General features: G+C 34.7%; 2 protein-coding genes across 2 annotated transcripts; both read left to right on the forward strand.

The window, feature by feature from the left end:
- The first annotated feature begins 36 nt into the window (after positions 1-36).
- On the forward strand, positions 37-8,748 carry LOC129628490 (olfactory receptor 10AG1-like). Its single transcript, XM_055547924.1, has 2 exons — positions 37-46; positions 7,832-8,748. Exon 2 carries the CDS (start codon positions 7,855-7,857, stop codon positions 8,746-8,748), a length of 894 nt encoding a protein of 297 aa, XP_055403899.1. The 5' UTR covers positions 37-46; positions 7,832-7,854.
- Positions 8,749-20,417: 11,669 nt separating this feature from the next.
- LOC129627920 (olfactory receptor 10AG1-like) lies at positions 20,418-21,385 on the forward strand. Its single transcript, XM_055547362.1, is given in 2 exon segments — positions 20,418-21,144; positions 21,147-21,385. Coding segments are annotated over 2 exon segments (948 nt in total). The 5' UTR covers positions 20,418-20,435.
- The last annotated feature ends 386 nt before the right edge of the window (positions 21,386-21,771 follow it).

Here is a 21,771-nt window from a genome sequence, read left to right on the forward strand (position 1 = left end):
TCAAACAGGCGATTCTGTCCACTAATTAAGGAAATTAGAACTAAATGTTTTTGCATCTAGCTGATTTCACTTTGAGAGAAAGAGTCTAGGAAGATGGGTCCCAGATTTTTGACAAAGTATCATCATTCTGAAAAACTAAATCAAATGAGCTCCTCAATTCTCAAACAGGTGGGAAACACACACAATAATAGACACTCATGCAATGAATAATATTATAAACACTGAGTTTGAGAAAAACAAAGCTGTGTTAACAGCTACCACAAACCATAAAGTGGCTACAAGAGGTTGGAGATGGTATATATGCAATCTACATAGCAACCTACAACCAAATAAATGAGAATTTTTTTATCCAATAGAAAATTGAATGACCAGCTAGGCCTATGAACTGAGTGAGCTCACACAGTGAATTACTAGAGGCACCAAGGCTGAAGTACAAATTTCTCTGTTGCCAGACCCCATGCTATTACCATCAACATATCACAAGCTAATTGTAACATGCCACAATTCTGGAATTGCTATGCCCCTAGGAATACAAATTAACATTCTTATGTGCCTGAATCTTTTTTAAAATCAAGCTTAAGTAGACTATGAAAACAAAATGAAGGAAAAATCTTGCTATAGCTTCTAGATCAATCAGCTAACTAGTGAAATAAATTTAAAATTAATTTATATCCCTCCGTGAGAAAAAATAATGATCTTCAAAAGACATATACCCAATGGCTGGTTAATAAATAATTTTCTTTCCATTTAATAATTTTCCTAAAGTTTAAATATAGCCATTTATTTATACCCTTACTCTGACTGCTGTCTTCCATCTAGGAAATTAAAACAATTTTCTAATTTATAGCTACATTGGGCTAAAAATTCAGGGAGTCTTTCTTATTTCCCCTACTATGTTCTCATAAATTTCCTCACTCAATCCTTAATTCAGTTCTGAATTAACTATAAAAATTTATCTAAGAGTTAAATATTAAGGCATAGAATCTAGTGTGAGATTTAAGGTTATCGCTTCTAAAATATTTTGTCGTCAATGAAAATCCTTTCATATTACCTGTGAAAATGAACTGCATGGTCAGTTAAAAGATGCTATGAGTATTGAGCATTTGAACTCTTATACCAGATTCTCTGGCTCTTGAAATCTTTAGGGATATCTCAGGGACAAAAAACACTAATTCTCTTCTGGGATAGAAAAGTAACAAGATTTTTTTTTCCCTCTTCTTAGTGATGAAAATAAAAGAAAAAAGTTTGATTCTGGAGCAATGAAAAACAAAGTTAAATGATTATGTGAATGCACTCTGGCCTCGGGTGTAAAATGATCTCTCAGTGGAAGAAAAATATGCACAGAATTGGAATGACATCTAATGATATAGGACATGGAACAAGCTCTGATGTTTAATAGCTATGCCATTGGGTTGATAATTTAATTACTCTGAAATCCAATTTCCTCTACTTGAGAATATAACTTGCTACTACTCTCAAAATTTTGTAAATGTTTACATAATGAAATAATGTGAAAGTACCTACAATAGACTTCATTATCATTAAATAAAGATTACTGTAGATATTTAAATTTTAAACTGCTAACTATGAAGGGGTAAAGGGGTAAAGAGATAAAGTTCACTGGCAGTTTATAGAGGAGATATATTAATAAATGAATAAGATTATTGAAGGAGGGATTATAAAGTACACAAAAACAATATTTTATGTAGTAAAATCAAGTTGAATATAATTAGGAACATTTAAACGATGAAGAAGTAACTTTCATTTCTGGTTGTGACATATAGGGTCACAGCAAGACATTCTTCCTGCTGAAAACACTAGACAAATTTGGATAAAAAAATTACAAAACTCCTATTTTGAAGGAAACAGATAGCTATGGAAAAAGTAAAAAGTCAATGACAACATCAAAATGAAGGCTCATTAAGTCAAAGAGAGACAGTCCACTTGATCATTCACAATTGGGTGAATGATCATCTTTTACAAACAATGCTGAAAAATGCAGAAGGACATAAAATCATACTTACTCATGTTTATTGATTCAAATAGTAATTGAAGGTGCCCAGTTCTTCTCCACAGGTTTGGGCATTGGCATTCTCAGGAGTGTAAAACGTATATTTTCCCAAGACATTTATTGGGGAAATGTCTTAGACTGTTTTATGTACTAAACCTACACAATATACATTTTTCATTCCCTTATCTTGAATGCAATTGAGATTTCATCCCTATTTCTAAATGATGATTTTCCTCCCTTTTCTGTGAACTGCTACTTAACTATTTGGTTCATTTTCCTACTTTTGTTTTATTTTGACTTCCTGATATTTAAGTGGAGGTTATTAATAAAAGCAAATAGCACTTTAGGTGAGATATTATGTTTTGTCATCTTTATCAAAACATTTTAATTTTACTTTTAGTGTAAGGTTGTACAAAGTAGAATTATTTATTTTTGTGTAGATTTTTTGGCTTTGGGGTTCTGCATTCTAATTCTGAGTCAATTGAGAAAAAACTTTTTTTGCTTTAACAATATAGAAACATGTACTATAACTCTTTTGTTATTTCACTTTCGAAATATGTAAATGTGTAAACCCTTAGAAGATTTTCCCATTCTATTATAATGTATTAATAAAAATCCATATTTCTTTCTCAAAATTCTCTCAGTAGTAGTCCAATAGCAGATTTTTTTTTTAATGCTCTTATTTTGCCAATTTGGTATGCTATTTTTATTATAAGATAAATTTTAATTTCTATCAGTTTTTCTCAGTATAATTAGTCTATTAATGTGTTTTCCCAGAAAACTACATAGAAAAATATCAGATTATTTTTAACAACTAAATCTCTGTACAGTTACATTTTATTCCTTGTTCATTAACAAGTTGAGTATCTTCCCATTTTTAAACAATCGTTTCCCTCTGTTTTCTGTGAAGTGTTCCTTAAACTATTTGTATCATTTTCTAATTTCACTTTAGACGTGTCCTTGATAACTAAAAAATATCTTTTTGTAATGGAAAATAAAAATCTATCTGAGATATGACATATTTTTTCCAAAACTTTACCCATACTAGTTTAACTTTATTTTTGGTGCATGCTCATTTCCATCAAGTAGAATTACCTACTTTTATGTAGTATTTTTTTTTTTCATGTTTTGTGTCCTGAATTTTAATTTTGACCAAAGTCAAAGTTTTCTTGCTTCAAGATTATAACAAATTTTAATTTAGAATGCTTTCATTATTTCACTCATTTTCTATACTATTTAAACCTATGCATTATGTAAAGCTTTCCTATTTTAAAGCTACCATGCTGTTCCAATAAAATTAATTTAAAAGTCTATATTTTGCAAATATGTTATGGTATTTTGGTATTGGACGATAAATTTGTGTCTTTTTTCTGAATTTTATTTTCTATGGCATCAGAAATTTCCTCTATCCATGCATAATCCTATACTGTGCTAATTATGAGACTTTAGAACTCCTTCCAGCACAGTTGCTTTTTGGTTATGCACCTGCAGTAGCTCAGACCTGGCTGGTTTCTCACATCACGCACTCCTCAGGCACCTTCCGTGATGTCTTCCACATGATCCCTGATACTCTGTTATTACCTTCATAGTCACTCTGTTATACCACTACTATCAGAGCTCGGTCTCAGGGAAATATTTTATGTTTGTAGTTATAAACCCTTAGAAGCCACTGTTTACTAATAAGTAACATGACTGGGTACAAATCAACATTTTTGAAACAATCTAGGTGTTGGGAATAATTTTTTTTTTCCCCAGACTGAAGCCCAGAAGACACAGGTTGTATCTTTTCTATACTATCTCAGTTGGAGAATTCAAGTTATTTTATCCTATACAAAGTTTTGTATTATTTTCCCTTACAACTGCATTCACACTAGAAATGTGAAACTGAGAAAATAAAACCTCTGTTATCCGTGGTTCTAATTTTTTTTTTTAATTCTAGGAATAATAATACAGCATCTATCTATCTCTTAGTTCTCCCTGGTGCCTAGGGAAGAATCAATAACATATAAGGGCATTGAGATGACCCAGAGGGATGGTACTGGGATGGAGGAGGGAGAGGGGTTCAGCATGGGAAACACGTGTATACCCGTGGCGGATTCCTGTTGATGTATGGCAAAACCAATACAATATTGTAAAGTAATTAACCTCCAATTAAAATAATAAATTTATATTAAAAAAAGATTAAAATAGTATTTATCATCTGGGCAATTACATGTGCAGGACCCTAAATAACAATTAAGAATATAATATAGGAGGGTATAAGAAAAACATGCTCAGGAAACTGTGCTGCAAGCTCAGTGTTAACAGAAAGAGGCTCACAGTAGAGTGTTCATGACAGCATTTGAATTCGGTGTGTGTCAGTTTTAGATGGTCTCCAGTTATACTGCTCAGCACCTTATTCATTTTTTTTTTCTACACAAATTATTTAATAGAAAGAAAATAACCTTTGAACCAAATGGTGCTGAAACCTTGGATATTCATAAGCATTTTATAAACAGAAATGAAATTAATTAATTAATTAACTTTTATCAAGTATGCTGTGCACTCTAGTCCATGGAGAGGCTGAAGAGAAAGTACTCTGGGTGGAGTGAGAACTACCTGGGAAAAATAAAAGAAATCATAGGGTGCCAAATGATGCTTTTAATTGGAAATGTAACATGACTGGTCAAAGAGATCTCATGGGGTAGAGAAACTATTAAAGAGCCCTTTATTTTGGAAAGAATGGAATATTTTAAAGGTAAGTTGAATGTCTGATTAAATTGTGATTTCTCATAAACTAATATAATTATTTATATCCTCTACGGTGAGATAAAATCAGCATAATATTATATAAGAATGGTAAATATGAACTATTTTATATTCTTGTAAGCTTTAGTTTATAACTTTTATTTTAAAATGTAATACTTAATATATAATAGCAAGAGTGATATGTTAAAGGAACTTCCATGTATTTCTGACTAGATCAAATATAGTTTATAGTTAAAAATATTTAATAATAATATTAAAGTATTTGAAATGCTAAAGACTTGAATAACTGATATATTTTATATAACATGGGGAGATAACTTCGTTTTGAGCCAATATATTTTAATGGGCATTTTTAAATTAATTAGAATCCTGATGATTTTTTTTAATTTAATTTTATTTTTTGACTTTACAATATTGTATTGGTTTTGCCATATATCAACATCCATCCGCCAAAGATGATACTTTAAGAAGATATTTAATATAAAACAAAGACTGATGCTGAAGCTGAAGCTCCTATACTTGGGCCACCAGATGTGAAGAACTGACTTATTAGAAAAGACCCTGATGCTGGGAAAGACTGAAGGCAGGAGGAGAAGGGGAACACGGAGGATGAGGTGGTTGGATGGCATCACTGACTCAATGGACATGAATTTTAGCAAGCTCCAGAAATTGATGATGAACAGGGAAGCCTGGTGTGCTGCAGTTCACTGAATCGCAAAGAGTCAGACACGACTGAGCGACTGAACTGAAAGGAATATAAAACAATCTAGTTCATAAAATTGCAAGTTCTGGGGAATTCAAGGAACATCTATTTTAAGAAAAAATAAATGCTCTTAAATTAATATAATGAAATAATTTTGAGTTCAATACTGATTTTATATTACTTACATGATTTAACCTGCTAATTAATATTAAATATACAGACCTAACTGAAGTAGATAGGGTAGAGATGGTAATACGACCAATAACAAACTGATATGGAATATCATCATACATCTTCTTAATAATTTGAATTTTTCCAAGTAATGGAGACTTGAGTTCAAAAATAGCAGTATTTGAGCATTAATATCTATTTCCCTTAATAAACACTTAAACATTTACAAGAAAGATGTATAGTGTAGATGATTTAGAGACAGTACACAGAGTCGTTGTTTTTTTCTAAATGGCTCACTGTTGAGAATAACATGCAAAAAATTTCATCTTACCATGAATCTTGTTCATGGTATATGTTGAAAATTTAACTATCAAAATGCTGGACTTGTACAATTAGAAATTATAATTTATTTAGCACTGAAGAACAAGAAATGTTGGGGATGAAGTAGTGAAAGCAAATGCTAAGCCTTTCTCTACAGAGGAAACACAAAAAAGAGAAGACAACAAAAAAAGAACAACAATGGAAAACAAAAAAGCCAAAATAAATATACCAGGATAAAATCTAACTAAATTGAGGGAATTTCTTCTCTGGGTCTTTGCTGATGTTCATCATCTCCAGTGGCTTCTATTTGGGTTGTTTTTAGCTAGGTATATCATTGTTTTGATGGGCAATAGAACCATAATTCTAATAACAAAAGTAGGTCTTGACCCCTACATTTCTATGTATTCTTTCCCTGACAGTTCTTCCCTTTTGGAAATAGCTGTGGAAATGTTACCCTTCTCACAATGCTCATGAATCCTGGAAGTCTAAGAGAACATCTTTTTTTTTTTTTTTCTTAGTTTAATCATGCAAACTTTTGAGCCCTCGTTTCTTCATCTATAATATCAATATGCCATAACATTAACACAATTCAATACTATGCTATTGCAAGTAGCTTACTAACACAAGAGTAGCACAGTTAAAATCATTTGTGTTTTCCAATTTCCTACTTACTATTTAAAGCTATAGCTTACTAATCACCTTTCTTTTAAAATTCTTATATTAGAACTGATTCAAATGTATTCTTTTTAATGGCTGAGTAATAGTCCATTGTATACCTGTGGCGGATTCATTTTGATATATGGCAAAACCAATACAATATTGTATAGTTAAAAAATAAAATAAAAATTAAAAAAAAAGAAAAAAAGTTCTTATATTTTCCAAGTATATCTCAATATAGAAGAAATTTGAGTGTCTGTAGGTCTCACTAATTACTCACTAAACCATACTTGCTTACCTACCTCCTAGCTAAAATATATATTCTCTGCTTTTGATATTTTTGACAACTGTGTATTAGCCATATTTTAAATAATTTATAGTTTTCAGTTTTAATTTTCATGTGCTGCATCTTTTATATATATATATATATATAATTATTATTATTATTAGCATGATAATTTTTAAATGAAAGCGACCTCTGGTACATCAAAGAGATTTTAGAATAGATTTACCAGGCAGAGTTTCAAAAATCATATCATCAATGTAATTCCTTCAAGTTTGTCATTATTAATTAAATAGCTGATAAGTCAAGAACACTGTCAGACATAAGCCGCATCCTTGTAAAATATAAATAAATGTTCCTGCTTTATAATGCCTGATGGCTATGTGCTTATTTTAGTAGATAAAGCCAGTCAGAATGGTCTCAGATAAAGTGCACACACAAGAAGTAAGAGCTATCATTGCAGAATATGGAAAGAAAGGCATGCTTTATTCTTGAAAAAGTTCTAATAGAAGAGTTGGGAAATTCCTGAAAAATGCATTACAGAATTTGGTGATGCCCTACCACTGAGAAAGTGGGATGCAAATATTTCTGCTTCAGAATTTTGCTTTTTTAATAAAAGTAAAACGCATAGATTTTGCTCTGCACACAAACAGATTCAAAATGAAAGTGCATAATTCTTAAAGATATCACTTTTATTTAAAGTTAAACCTTGAACTGTAACTTATGCTTTTATATTTAGAATTTAGCATACATATTCCCCATTAAACTTCAGTTATGTTGAGTCCAGGATATAAAATACTAGGCATTAATAGAGAATAGAAATCTTATGTACTATTAATGATTCCCCTAAATCCCTTTAATTTATAGAAATTACGAAACAAAAATGATAAATGTCTAACTGTGCTATTTTCACAGATGGAACCTCAAAAATATCTAGTGAATGTGAATCTCACTTCAACGATGGGATTTGTTCTTTTGGGATTTTCTGACATTCCCAATCTCCAAATGTTTCTTTTTGTGATGTTTCTGTTTACCTATGTGATAACTCTGATGGGAAATGGCATCATTATTCTCATAACCGGGACAGACCAGACTCTCCAGACCCCCATGTACTTTTTCCTTGGTAATTTTTCCTTCTTGGAAATCTGTTATGTGTCTGCCACTCTTCCTAGAATGCTCATAAACCTCTGGACTCAGAAAAGACATATTTCTTTGTTTGCTTGTGCAACACAGATGAGTTTTGTTCTTATATTTGGAAACATAGAGTGCCTGCTTCTCACAGTGATGGCCTATGACCGCTACGTGGCCATTTGTAGCCCCCTGCACTATCCTCTGGTCATGAACCACAAGGTCTGTGTCCAGCTGGTGGCTGCCTGCTGGGTCACTGGCATTCCGATTGAGATAGGGCAGGCAAGCCAGATTTTCTCTCTGTCCTTTTGTAGGTCCCACCAAATCAATCACTACTTCTGTGACATCCCCCCGGTACTGAAGCTGGCCTGTGGGGACACGTTTCTGAACGAGATGCTGGTCTTTACAGTTGCTGTGCTGTTTGTCATGGTCCCTTTTCCGCTGATACTTGGCTCCTACGGTAGAATCACCTCCACCATCCTGAAGTTGCCATCGGCAACGGGAAGAGCAAAGGCTTTCTCCACCTGCTCATCTCATGTCATGGTTGTGACTTTATTCTTTGGATCTGCAATCGTTACATATTTACGACCTAAATCCAAAAATTCTTCCAGAACAGACAAATTTCTCTCACTTTTCTATACTGTTATCACCCCAATGTTTAACCCCCTGATATACACTCTGAGAAATAAGGATGTCTTGACAGCATTAAGAAAACTTATACCTTAATGTAAAGCATTAGAGGCTTGATTTAAATTCATTTTCTGTTTTCCTATTTAATTTTGTCATTGTATAATCATAGTTTGCTTTTTCCACATGATTAATAGATTTATTATGTTTATTCATTCCTAGTCTTGTTTTATGCTGGATTTTCTAATATCAGGATTATATTATGGTGTCTTGCTGATAAGAAACTATGTATTTAGGCAATCTTATATTCAGTCCACAAATTTACTGGTGATTTGCAATATTATGAGAAAATGTAGTATCACTTATCTACCTTTTCCCCTAAAACCATAGATATTTTTGTACTTTCCTGTTCATATAACTATCATACACTTTTTTTTTTCTTTTCATGATGTTTGTAGATAGTACAGATGGCAAAACTTTGGAGAACAGCTGTTAAATAGCTATGTGTTTTTAACTTTAGACATTTTACCTTTCAACGACTTCAATTTGACCCTTCTGTAAGATTAAAAACAAAACTCTGCATAATGACCCTTGAATTTTGTAGTGTGGCACTAAATTTTTACCCTCTGCTTCTCTCTGAATTCTTCTTTGTAGATATGTTTTTTTTTATGTAGCCAAATCATGCTACTAGCATCTTGATTATTTGTTATCTTAATTTTTACTAATGCAAAAAATATTAATTCATGTTTGCTGTTTGGAGATATAAGATGTACAGGATTCAGTCATTTTGTGTCCATATAGTGTTATCCATTCTGTAAGAACTCTTTTTTTTTATTATTTTGGTGAAGTATATAATTGAAATTAAAATAAAAATAAGTAAACATGTATATGCTGGGAGCCAGCGTGAGGAACTCCGCCATGGCAAAGGTCATGAGGAAGGAGGCTCGGCATACACAAAGGCGGGATGGAGCCTCAGGAGTCCCCCTGGAAATTCTTGAGCATCTACCCCCAAAACCAGAGTCTGCCTACTTTCTGCTTTGTGCTCTCACCTACACCTCTGACTTTACGGGGGCTGTCCCCCACCACCTCTCTGTGAAAAAAGAGTTAACTTACAGCTCCAGTTAATAAAGTTCCTGGGCATGACAAGAGTGTTTCAACCTACAAACTCCTTTGGAAGTCCTCTAGCCTGCCTGAATAGGTTCTTATGGCCACATGTGATTGTTCAGAGCCTCCCAACTGTGAGAGGCATGAGATGTTCTAAACTGTCTAAATACAGATTCCTTTGAGCAGTTAAAAGGTTGATTAGAAATTGTATTGGTGAAGGGTTTTTCACTTGTTGGGCCAATGTTTGCTGCTAAGTTTCCATATCCCTTACCTACTATGTCCCTGGCAGTGTATTGATTAATATAATTGGTGTATAGGAATGTAAGTAGTAGCTTTAATGTTTGTAACCTTGGACCCTTGAGTTAATTCTTTTCTTGTTATAGCCCACCACACCTTTGCCCTATAGGAATGCAACTTTATCTAATGCTTTTGGAGGGTGGTGCCTTACTTTAGAATAATCACCTTTAGAGAAAAATAAGTTTTCAGAAGAAAGAATCTTAAAGAGTTGACAGGCCCCCTGGCCAGAAGATGATGTAAATCACCTAAACTTTTGCATATGATAAGTTTGCAGGAAGAAAACCTGGCTTCGATTAGGATCAAGGACTGCTGTCCTTGCATGACTCTACCCCTTCCCCCATTATCCTCTATGCACAACTTAAGGTATAAAAACTACTTTGGAAAATTAAGTGTGGGCCTTGTTCACCAAAACTTGGTCTCCCCATGTTGTTCTTTCTGTCACCTTCTGGCTGAATTCTTATCTGGAACGTGGACGCTCGTCAAGCCTACTAACTATGCCTGGGCTTCTATGATCTGACCGAGGAGGCCTTAGTGTCTTCTCTCCTTCGGGAGAACGGGAAGGTGCCTGCGGCCTACATAGGTGACGCAAATTCCTTATTTTGGAATTTTATTAGCTTTCCACGTAAACCAAGGTATTCAGCCTCTTTTCTCCACTGAATTTTCTCACTGAGCTATCCTTATTTAACCATTCTTTATATCTTTAATTCTATTGTATCCTGATCGCCAAAGCCATCTCCCCTTCGAAATCCCTGGATTCACCGGGGCTGGACCCTGGCAAGTATATTATTTTCCCAAGTTTTCCTGGTTGTAAAGGATGATACTTGATAAGACAGAATCATTATATTAAGCAAAAAAAAAAAAAAAAAAAAACTATTAAAAAAGATCTTGTATTTCTTCAAATGGAAAGAGTTGAACTACAGACAGTACACTGGATTATTTTCAGTCGAAATGACTGGGAAATGATGCAATCTGAGAAAGGTTTTTTCTTTTATATTTTCTTTTAAATCTGTCTTTTTCTTATTATACTATGTGTTTAAATTGTTTTTCATAAGACCATAATTCATCCATCAGCTAGTTCTCTTCTTTGAGTAGGTATCATGTCATCCAAAAAGACATCTAAAAAGCACACCAAAATTACATCAATCATTTCAGAGGAGATAATGTGCAGATGACAGTCACAGATGATTACTGTGGGTATTACATATTACCCATTGAAAGGAAAGAAGGAAGTAAAATTTAAAAGTTGGTTTTGTAGCCATTTTAAAGTCCTCTGTTTCAATATTCTGTTACTGCACAGCAAATTATGTCCAAAATATACGATTTAGAATAATATCATTTGATTGTATCCCGTACATTGTCCAGTATTGAGGCAGGGATCAGCTGCATGGTTGTTCTCTTCCATATAGTATTGACTGTCATCAATAAAGAGAATTCATATGGTGACTGATTTGGTTTTCATGTCTAAAAAAGCTTCCCATAACTATATCGTGTAGTTACAATGATGCATTACAGAGAAGAAAAATCCAGTTTTCACTTAAATTTCATACTCTAGGGGAATAAAATGTTACTAGATAAATAATAAAGTAATTTAGAATAAAATCATAAAATAAATCATACAGTAAAATGATCCACATTGAACTTGTAATATTAGAATGGTGTTTAACTTAAGTTTGGGAAATAAGAAGTTAAAGAATGCTTTCAGGAAAGGATGACACTAAAGTAATTTTTTTAAATCTCAACAATAGGGCTAACAAACACAATTAAATTAAAAAATATTGAAACATGTCTTTCTGCAATTTGAACCAAGGAAATGGATTTTTCTCTCTTACAGTTTTTTTTTTTCCCCCCAACATTTTACTAGAGATACTAGCCTATACAGTGAAAAAAGAGAGAGAGAAAGAATAAAATGTATATGTGAACATTGTAAAGTGTTAGTCACTCAGTCATGTCTGACTCTTTGTGACCCAGTGGACTGTATCTTTCCAGGCTCCTCTGTCTATGGAATTCTCCAGGCAAGAATACTGGAGTGGGTAGCCATTTACTTCTCCAGGGGATCTTCCCAACCCAGGGATCAAGCCTGGTTCTCCCATATTTCAGGCAGATTCTTTACCATCTGAGCCACCAGGGTTTTATTAACCTAATTGTTGGAAGATGTTATATATGAATATGTGGAAAATATTTAATAATCTACAATGAAGTTATTAGACATAATAAATGAATTCAACATGTGCACTGGATACAGAACCAACAAACACAAATCAACTTATTTTCATATGTGCATGCATGCTAAGTCACTTCAGTCGTGTTCGACTCTCTGCAACCCTATGGACTGTAGCCTGCCTGGCTCCTTGGTCCATGGAATTCTACAGGCAAGAATACTGGGGTTGGTTGTCATGCCTTCCTCCAAGGAATCCTCCTGATCTAAGGATCAAACCCACATCTCCTCTGTCTCCTGCATTGGAAGGCAGGTTCTTTACCACTAGCACCACCTAGGAAGCCCTTATTTCCACACTGAAAAGCAAAAAATAAGTAGACATTGAAAATAGTATTTAAATAGGAACAGAGATATGAAAATTTTAAAAGTAATGGAAATGAAAAACCTTCAGGAAGTTTATTTAGTAAACTAGAAAATAATTTGAGAGAAATTTCAGATAAGGAACTAAATGGATTGCTATAACATTTTTATGTACTGGAAAACTCAATATTTAAAAGATGTCAATTTTCCCTGATATAATTCAATTCAGTGATACAGAAATTCCATAAATTAGGATAAAATTCCTTTGGTGTATGGGTGGGTGAGGTGGTGTATGGGGAGTGTGTGTGTGACTTGGCTGATTCTAAATTGTGTATATAAAGACAAGCAATTATTGCCAAGGCACTCCTGAAGAACAGTAAAGTGAGAGGATTTACTTTACTGGACAGCATGCCTTTTCATAACAGTGCAGAATTCAGACAGTGATTGATAAAGACCTCAGTGATATGTGATAGAGAGCCCAACAAATATCTCCTTCATACACACACACCTTAAAAAAAAAAAAAAAAAAAAAAAGATAAACCTAGAGGTAGCCAGGGTTAAATACATAGCATAACAATGGGACAGATTTGTTTGATGCAGATTTCAATTTGGAAACTATTTAGGATTGAAGAACAGATTACATCTTTAAAGAACTGGATAAAACAAGTATCAAACTAGAATGATTTTTCTAACAAAATTATCCCACAAAACAGAAAGTGAACTTTAAGAATATAAACATCAATATACAAACTAAAGGAAAAAAATATATCACAAGCATATTTCCATATGAGAATGTAAAAGGAAGCTCTTCAAGTAGAAGAAAATAATACAGATTAAAATAATTTGGATCAACACAAAAAATGAACAGATCATAAAACAGAAAATAAGATGACCAATATTAATATTTTTCATATTTTAAAATGTCCATCAAATAATAAATAAAAATTGAAAACTAAAAAAAGAAGTATCATGGTGTTTATAAATTAAAGAACAAAAGTGCTACATATATGTATATATTTATATATGAATAATACTCAGTCATAAGAAAGAAATAATGCCATTTGCAGTGACACGGATGGACCTAGAGATTGTTAAACTGAGTGAAGTGACAGAGAGAGAAAAGTATCATATCATATCATATCATATCATGTATATATGAGATCTATAAAACTGGTACAAATAAAGCTCTTTACAAAGCAGAAATAGAATCACACATATTGCAAACAAACTTAAGGTTACCAAGAGGGAAAGGTGGAAGAGGAGGGGTAAACTGACAGATTGGGATTGAAATATACATGCTAACCTGTCTAAATAGATAGCTAGTAAGAACCTTCTGTATAGCACAGGAACTCTACTCAGTACTCTGTAATAATCTATATGGGAAGAGAATCTTAAAAAGAGTCAAAGAATGTATATGTATCACTGATTCACTTCGCTGTATGGTGGAAGCTAAATAACATTGTAAATCAACAGTATTCCAATAAAAATTAATTTAAAAAGAGTAAGCATAAGGCAATAATCGGAGAAGGCAATGGCACCCCACTCCAGTACTCTTGCCTGGAAAATCCCATGGACGGAGGCCCCTAGTGGGCTGCAGTCCATGGGGTCGCTAAGAGTCAGACACGACTGAGCGACTTCACTTTGACTTTTCACTTTCTTTTTTTTTTTTTCTGGTATTAGGAGTTTATTTACTTGAAGAATATATGTTTCTATGCATTTGTAACAATGATTTGCAAAATTATAAGAAAGTGAAGTGATATTTTCTTCTATTAGATTTATTTATTTAAATTTTATTTTATTGACTTTTCACTTTCATGCATTGGAGAAGGAAATGGCAACCCACTCCAGTGTTCTTGCCTGGAGAGTCCCAGGGATGGGGAAGCCTGGTGGGCTGCCATCTATGGGGTCGCACAGAGTCGGACACAACTGAAGCGACTTAGCAGCAGCAGCAGCAAGGCAATAATACAAAACAAAAGGTAAGATTGTACAAATAGGAATATTTTCTTTTCATGATCTTAACATTTTGCATATTAAAATATATAATTTATTAAATGATAGACTATATTAGGCAGATATTTATTTTGCAAACTTTACAGTTACAACTAAAAGTTAATACGGAACATTGGATAAAAAAATGATTCAGTTCAGTACAGTTGCTCAGTCGTGTCCGACTCTTTGCGACCCCATGGACTGCAGCATACCAGGCTCCTCCATCCATGGGATTTTCCAGGCAAGAGTACTAGAGTGGTGTGCCATCGCCTTCTCTGAGCCTTGACTAGACGGACCTTTGATGGCAAAGTTTTTGCTTTTTAATATGCTGTCTAGGTGATACATAAATACTAAAAGTCTATTAAAACAATGAACAAAATATATGTATAAGAGAAATAAAGCACAAACATCAAGGCAGTGAATTTAAATTTAGTCATATTTATAAAACCAGTATTAAAATGTATAGCAATCCAATCAGTGCACAGCATGGTGGTGGTGTTGTTCAGTGGCTAAGTAGTGTCTAACTCTGCAACTCTATGAACTGCAGCACATCAGGCTTCCCTGTCCTTCACTATCTCCTGGAGCTTGTTCAAACTCATGTTCATTGAGTCAGTGATGCCATCTCATCCTCCATCACCCCCTTCTCCTTTTGCCCTCAATCTTTCCCAGCATCAGGTCTTTCCAATGAGCCAACTCTTTGTGTGAGGTGACCAGTTTATTGGAATTCAGCTTTAGCATCAATCTTTCCAGTGAATATTCAGGGTTGATTTCCTTTAGGATTAACCAGTTTGATCTCCTTGCAGTACAAGGGACCCTCAAAAGTCTTCTCCAACACCACAGTTTGAAAGCATCAACTCTTTGGCGCTCAGCCCTCTTTATTTTCTCTCATATTCATACGTGACTACTGGAAAAACCATAGCTTTGTCAGCAAAGTGACGTCTCTGCTTTTTAATACACTGTCTAGGTTTGTCATAGCTTTTCTTCCAAGGGACGAACGCCTTTTAATTTCATGGCTGCTCACCATCCACATTGACTTTGGTGCCCAAGAAAATATAATAGAGCATGGTGACTATAGTTAAATAATTTTGTATATTTGAAACTTGCTAACAAATTTAAAAACTTCACATCACAAGAAAAAAAATGCATAACTTTGGGTGGTGATGAATATTAACTAGACATTGTGATGATCATTTAAAATATATTTATGTTGAACAGCAGAAGTTAATATAATGCTATAAGTCAAGTATATCTCAAATAATCACTTTGATTGAATTTTTAAGGTCTTGGTTTGTGTTATGCAGATTATGCCTCAATACTATTGCTAATTTAAGCATCAAAGCCTAATGGAAATAATAATGACATTGTGTTGTTGGGCTCAAATATATCTATAAAACAAATTAATATGCATAAATATGTACCATAAATACTTATTCCATTATGTGTCAAGTTAAGTCTTCAGTCTAAAGGTATTCATGTTGCAGCATGCTATAACACCCTTTTTTTTAGTGACCAAAACTGAGGACTGTGGCAGAGTCCGGCTTTATGCTCTTCAATTACATCTGTTTTATTGACATACAGTGAACATCATTCCCTAACCTTCTCAGAACTACATTGGACCAGGTGATTAGTTTCTACAGTGGCATAAGGGTAGAAGTGATGTGTTTATTATGTACAGAAGCTCTGAATAGTGTATTTGTTTCCTTATGCTCTGTCTGTCTGGCGTCTCAGGTTTCTGCATGCTGAAGATCCATTAGGAAACTACAAAGAAGAAGTAGGAACAGTGGGACCCCTACATGGAAACAACCAGGGTTTCTTCATCACTGACTGCAAAGGTGTGCTCTAATATGACTGTAAGATGTTTCTTTATTTTGTTACACTGACACATTTGAGGCATTGTCTCAAACTGTAGATTTGTTTTCAGGTGATGGTGATATTAGATTGAACAGATAAATATTCAATTCACTATCCTAATGATAGAATTAGGGATTAGATCAGTTTACTCATATGGGTGATGGACATTCGATTTGCTCCATCCTGTAAGTAAAACTTAGTTGAAACAAATGAGTGCAATTCTCGTTTGTAAATAAACATGACACTAAAAGACATGGATACCATGTCAATCCTAAAAAAGAGTACATAGGTCCAATTTATGAGGAACATGCTGTAATAAAGATAAGAAATTTAAAATACAAAAATGAAATGCAATTTTAGAAACACTGATAGTGTTTTCAAATTGTCAAAGAATCTCTAAACAGAAATAAAAAAATGTGCTTATGAGCGGAAGTGGATATTGGCCTTGTAACCTCATTCCTGACAATTTTACCTACATTCCTGCCTGGAAGCAGCTGAATAGAAAAAGCATTTTGACAGGAGAGTTTTTTTTTTTTTTTTTTTCCTGTCTTAAATAATTGTGCTAAATGTTTATTTTGGAAGGAGGAGGGAGGGGGGTTCAGGATGGGGAACACGTATATACCTGTGGTGGATTCATGTTGATGTATGGCAAAACCAATACAATATTGTAAAGTAATTAACCTCCAATTAAATAAATTTATATTAAAAATTGGAGGGTAATTGCTTTACAGTGTTGTGTTGGTGCTGCCATACAACAAAGTAGATCAGTCATGCTGCTAAGTCACTTCAGTCGTGTCCGACTCTGTGCAACCCCGTAGACAGCAGCCCACCAGGCTCCCCCGTCCCTGGGATTTTCCAGGCAAGAACACTGGAGTGGGTTGCCATTTCCTTCTCCAATGCGTGAAAGTGAAGTCGCTCAGTCGTGTCCGACTTTTTGCGACCCCATGGACTGTAGCCTACCAGGCTTCTCCGTCCATGGGATTTTCCAGGGAAGCGTACTGGAGTGGATTGCCATTTCTCTACATATATCCGGTCTGTCTTTAACCTCCCTCCCCCCTCTCCCCCGCCCCTCAGGTCATCACAGAGCATCCGATTGAGCTCCCTGTGTTTTATGCACATAGCAACTTCCCACTAGCTATCTGTTTCACATGTGGCAGTTTATGTCTCAATGGTAATCTCTCAGTTTGTCCCACCCTCTCCTTCCCTCGCTGTCTCCACAAGTCTGTTCTCCATGTCTGCGTCTATATTCCTGCCTTGCATATAGGTTTTTCTGTATCATTTTTCTTGGGCAAATATATATATGTGTGTGTGCGGGCACTACTATATGATATTTGTCTTTCTCTTTCTGACTTACTTCACTCTGCATAACAGGCTCTAGTTTTTTTTTTAACGTGCCTTTCACTTTGAATCTGCTAGATACCTATGCTGATGACCGACTAGCTTTCCTATCATGAATAAACCTACCCAGATTTTTGTCAGCAGATACAAGATACTTTAATTTCCACCAAAGTTAATCTAGGAACAGAGTGTTCCACTTCTGAAAAGGGATCTAACCTTCCCTGCAATGGATTGTAAAGAACAAACATACCACGTTTGTGTATTAGTAAGTGACACATTTTTCTAAAGATGTGAAAGATGATATCTGGATGAATTATGGGAATAAAATTAAGGAAGGCAAATTTACAGCAAATACTAATGGTCTGAAATGCAATACATTGAAAGTTTTAATTTTTTTCCAGAAAGTACTATTGATGCGAGAAAATTAAGTGTCATTTCTCTGCTCAGTTTCTACCCCCACAGAGGGGAACCTTACGCCAAGGAGGAGCTGCAGAAGACAAGTCATCTACAGAAAAAGTAGTTTTAAAACATAAACCCAGATGATCAGCAAACAGGAGCAGTGTTCTAGAAATTAAACTGATACTCCAGAGAATATGTCCCCCGGGGTAAGCATGACTACTTCCTATTTCAGAGCAGCTGATCTTTGACGAATCCTCCAGAATGACAGTGACTTCCTGACTCAAAAGAATTATAAAAGTTTACAGGGCCAAAACATCTATATTCTCATAGATAACTTTGTGTAGATCCATGAATGTAAGATGATAGATGGTTTTATTTAAAAATAGTTCTGTATTTGAGGTTTAAGATGCAAAGGATAAAACAGAAAAATATGAAATTCTGAGATCTTTATCTGAAAATTAGTTAAAAACTTAAATTAACCAATGCATTTCTTAACTTTTTTAATGATAAAATAAAAGTAGATATAAGTGAAATAATAATAATAACAGTATTTATAATAAAACTTTCACTTAAGGTAATTTTGAAACCTAATTCTAGTGGAAATAGAGAAATATGAGAGAATATTTGTTGACTCAATTTTATTTATCAAAGTATTAATGCAAAAACAATATTTGTGGGGCTGGAAGATGGGAACAGATACAGTAGATTTAATGAAATATAAAAACACAGTTAGGGAACAAACATTAATGAAGTGTTATGAGAATTGTCAAAGTGTTGACTGCCTGATATGTGATTACATGAACTTGAAATGAAGCAAGATAACGGGCCTGTGTGTGTGTGTGTGTGTGTGCGTGTGTGTGTGTTAGTCCCACTCATATGCATTTGCCATTTGCATTTCTAAAATAAATAATCATAGGGTTTAAATAAAGTTACATTTATTTGATAAAATTACAGCAGAATTATATAGGGCATATTTTATTCAGTTGTAAGAGAAGCAGATGACAATGGATCAGAGAATCACATATGTTAAGAAGAAACTATATTGAATTATCATGAAAATGAAAGTCACTCAGTCGTGTCCAACTGTTTGTGACCCATGGACTATAGAGTCCATAGAATTCTCCAGGCCAGAATACTGGAGTGGGTAGCCTTTCCCTTCTCCAGGTGACCTTCCCAACCCAAAGATCAAACCTAGGTCTCCCACCTTGCAGGCAGATTCTTTACCAGCTGAGTCACAAGAGAAGCCCGGGAATACTGGAGTGGGAAGTCTATATCCCTTCTCCAGTGGATCTTCCTGACCCATGAATCAAAACGTGGTCTCCTGCATTGCAGGTAGATTATTTACCAACTGAGCTATGAGGAAACCCCAAATATCATGAAGAATGGGCCATATTTATGGACTGAGTTAAAGATTAATTGGTATTTGCAATGCAATGTACAATGGGTATTAATAGGGAATGTTATTGGACCCATGATGTAACTAATGCTGTCCATGTGTGGCATAACTGATGGGTGAGGTATACAGACGAGAACAATACAATTACACATATTTGTTCCCCCGGTAACAAGGAATAAGTTTAAGAAAGTCAACTCTCATTAAAGTAGAAATGGGAGGGCTTAAAATGTTTTGAATAAGAATTAGGCAAAAGTTTTAAGTGAAAATCTTTGAATTGAAAGGAGATGGAGTAAGTCAATAAGTATAGAAAAAGAAATTGATGAACCTAAAGAAAAACAATTACAAGCCTGTGTCATATATGATTTCACCCTTAAAAGGGGTGAAATAATTGAATACTATTGCTGCACAATAAGCTCTAAATCAAAATGCATATATTTTATTGTTTCTGGTATCATTACCTCTGCTGCTCAGTCACTTCTGTCATGTCTGACTCTTTGTGATCACATGGGCCATAGTCCATGGAATTCTCTAGGCAAGAATATTGGAGTGGGTTGCCATCCCCTCCTCCAAGGATCTCCCTTACCCATGATCAAACCCACATCTGTATCCCCTGCATTTCAGGCAAATTCTTTTACTGCTGAGATACCAGGGAAGCCCTCTGGTATCACTACATCCAAGTATAAAAAATGAAGATTTTATTTCTCTAATTGATTTTAACTGCACATCAGTTCATTGCTGAGGTTTCAAATCTCATTTCTTAGAAACTGAGGAAGGCAAAGGCAGCAATAATTGAAGGGATTATGTAAATAAGTTCATGCATCTAATTCAGTTAACAGAAGGGAAATGTTGCTCAAAAGCATTAATGAATTAACCATCTTGAATTTACCATATCTGCAGATGGAGTACAAATTAAGAACAGAAAAATCTAACATCACTACAATGATGGAATTTATCCTCTTGGGGTTTTCCGATAGTCCCAATTTCCAGTGGATTCTTTTTGGGATATTTTTAGTGCTCTATCTGACCATCCTGATGTGCAATAGTGTCATTGTACTGATAACAAGAATTGACCCTACTCTGCAGACCCCCATGTACTTTTTCCTCAACCACTTTTCCATTTTAGAAATCTGTTACGTAACTGTCATGATCCCAAGAATGCTCACGGACCTCCTGAGCCAGAAAGGGCACATTTCTTTCTTTGCCTGTGCAACACAAATGTGTTTGGTCCTTCTGTTTGGAGGTTTAGAGTGTCTCCTCCTGGCCGTGATGGCCTATGACCGCTACGTGGCCATTTGTAACCCTCTTCATTATGGTCTGATCATGAGCCCCCAGGTCTGTGTCCAGCTGGTCACTGCCTCCTGGGTCAGTGGTGTTCCTGTCGTAATCGGGCAAACATGGCAGGTTTTCTCTCTGCCCTTTTGTGGGTCTACCACGATTAATCATTTTTTCTGTGACCTCCCTGCAGTGTTCAAGCTTGCTTGTGGGGACACATTTGTGAACGAGATAGCAGTCTATGTAGTTGCAGTCGTGTTCATCATGGTTCCATTTCTGTTGATTGTTGTCTCTTATGGCAAAATTATCTCCAACATTCTGAAACTGCGATCCGCCAGGGGAGGGCTAAAGCCTTCTCCACTTGCTTGTCTCACCTCACAGTGGTGGTCTTATTCTACGGCACAGCCTCCACCACCTATTTACAGCCCAAACCAAATCAGTCTGAAGAAACTGGGAAGCTGATCTCTCTTTTCTACACAGTTTTGATCCCAACGTTGAATCCCATTATATATACACTGAGTAACAAAGATATCACCGTAGCACTGAGAAAACTACTAAGTAAATTATCAACTTGACTCGAAGGCTTGAAATTACAGAAGCAATTTGTTTCTATGTTTGTCATGTAAATACATCAGAAAATGTCATTTGTATTATTTCTATGTTCCTACGAAATGATATTTAATATCATCTCTGCCATCTCACACTATGTGAAAGGACCTTAGTGTCAAAGAGTTAAGGGTTTCTGGGTTATCAAAGTATATATTATCTCCATGGCAATGATCTATTCTGAAGACCCATCTTTCCTCTCATTAGGAAAGGGTGAGTTAAGAGATTTCCTGAGCAATAAAAATGATAGTTAACTACTATATAACTAATGATCAGGGTCATGCCCTGTAAGAAATTTGCTTGAAACTTCCCATTCCTTCAGACATATTCACTGTCCTTTTCTGTAATTAGGATT

This window comes from Bubalus kerabau, chromosome 15 (assembly GCF_029407905.1).
Source record: "Bubalus kerabau isolate K-KA32 ecotype Philippines breed swamp buffalo chromosome 15, PCC_UOA_SB_1v2, whole genome shotgun sequence".
Taxonomy (NCBI): Eukaryota; Metazoa; Chordata; class Mammalia; order Artiodactyla; family Bovidae; genus Bubalus; species Bubalus kerabau.

Excerpts from the sequence above, each read along its gene's own strand:
- LOC129628490 (XM_055547924.1), top strand. The coding sequence starts at position 7,855 with ATGGGATTTGTTCTTTTGGGATTTTCTGACATTCCCAATCTCCAAATG.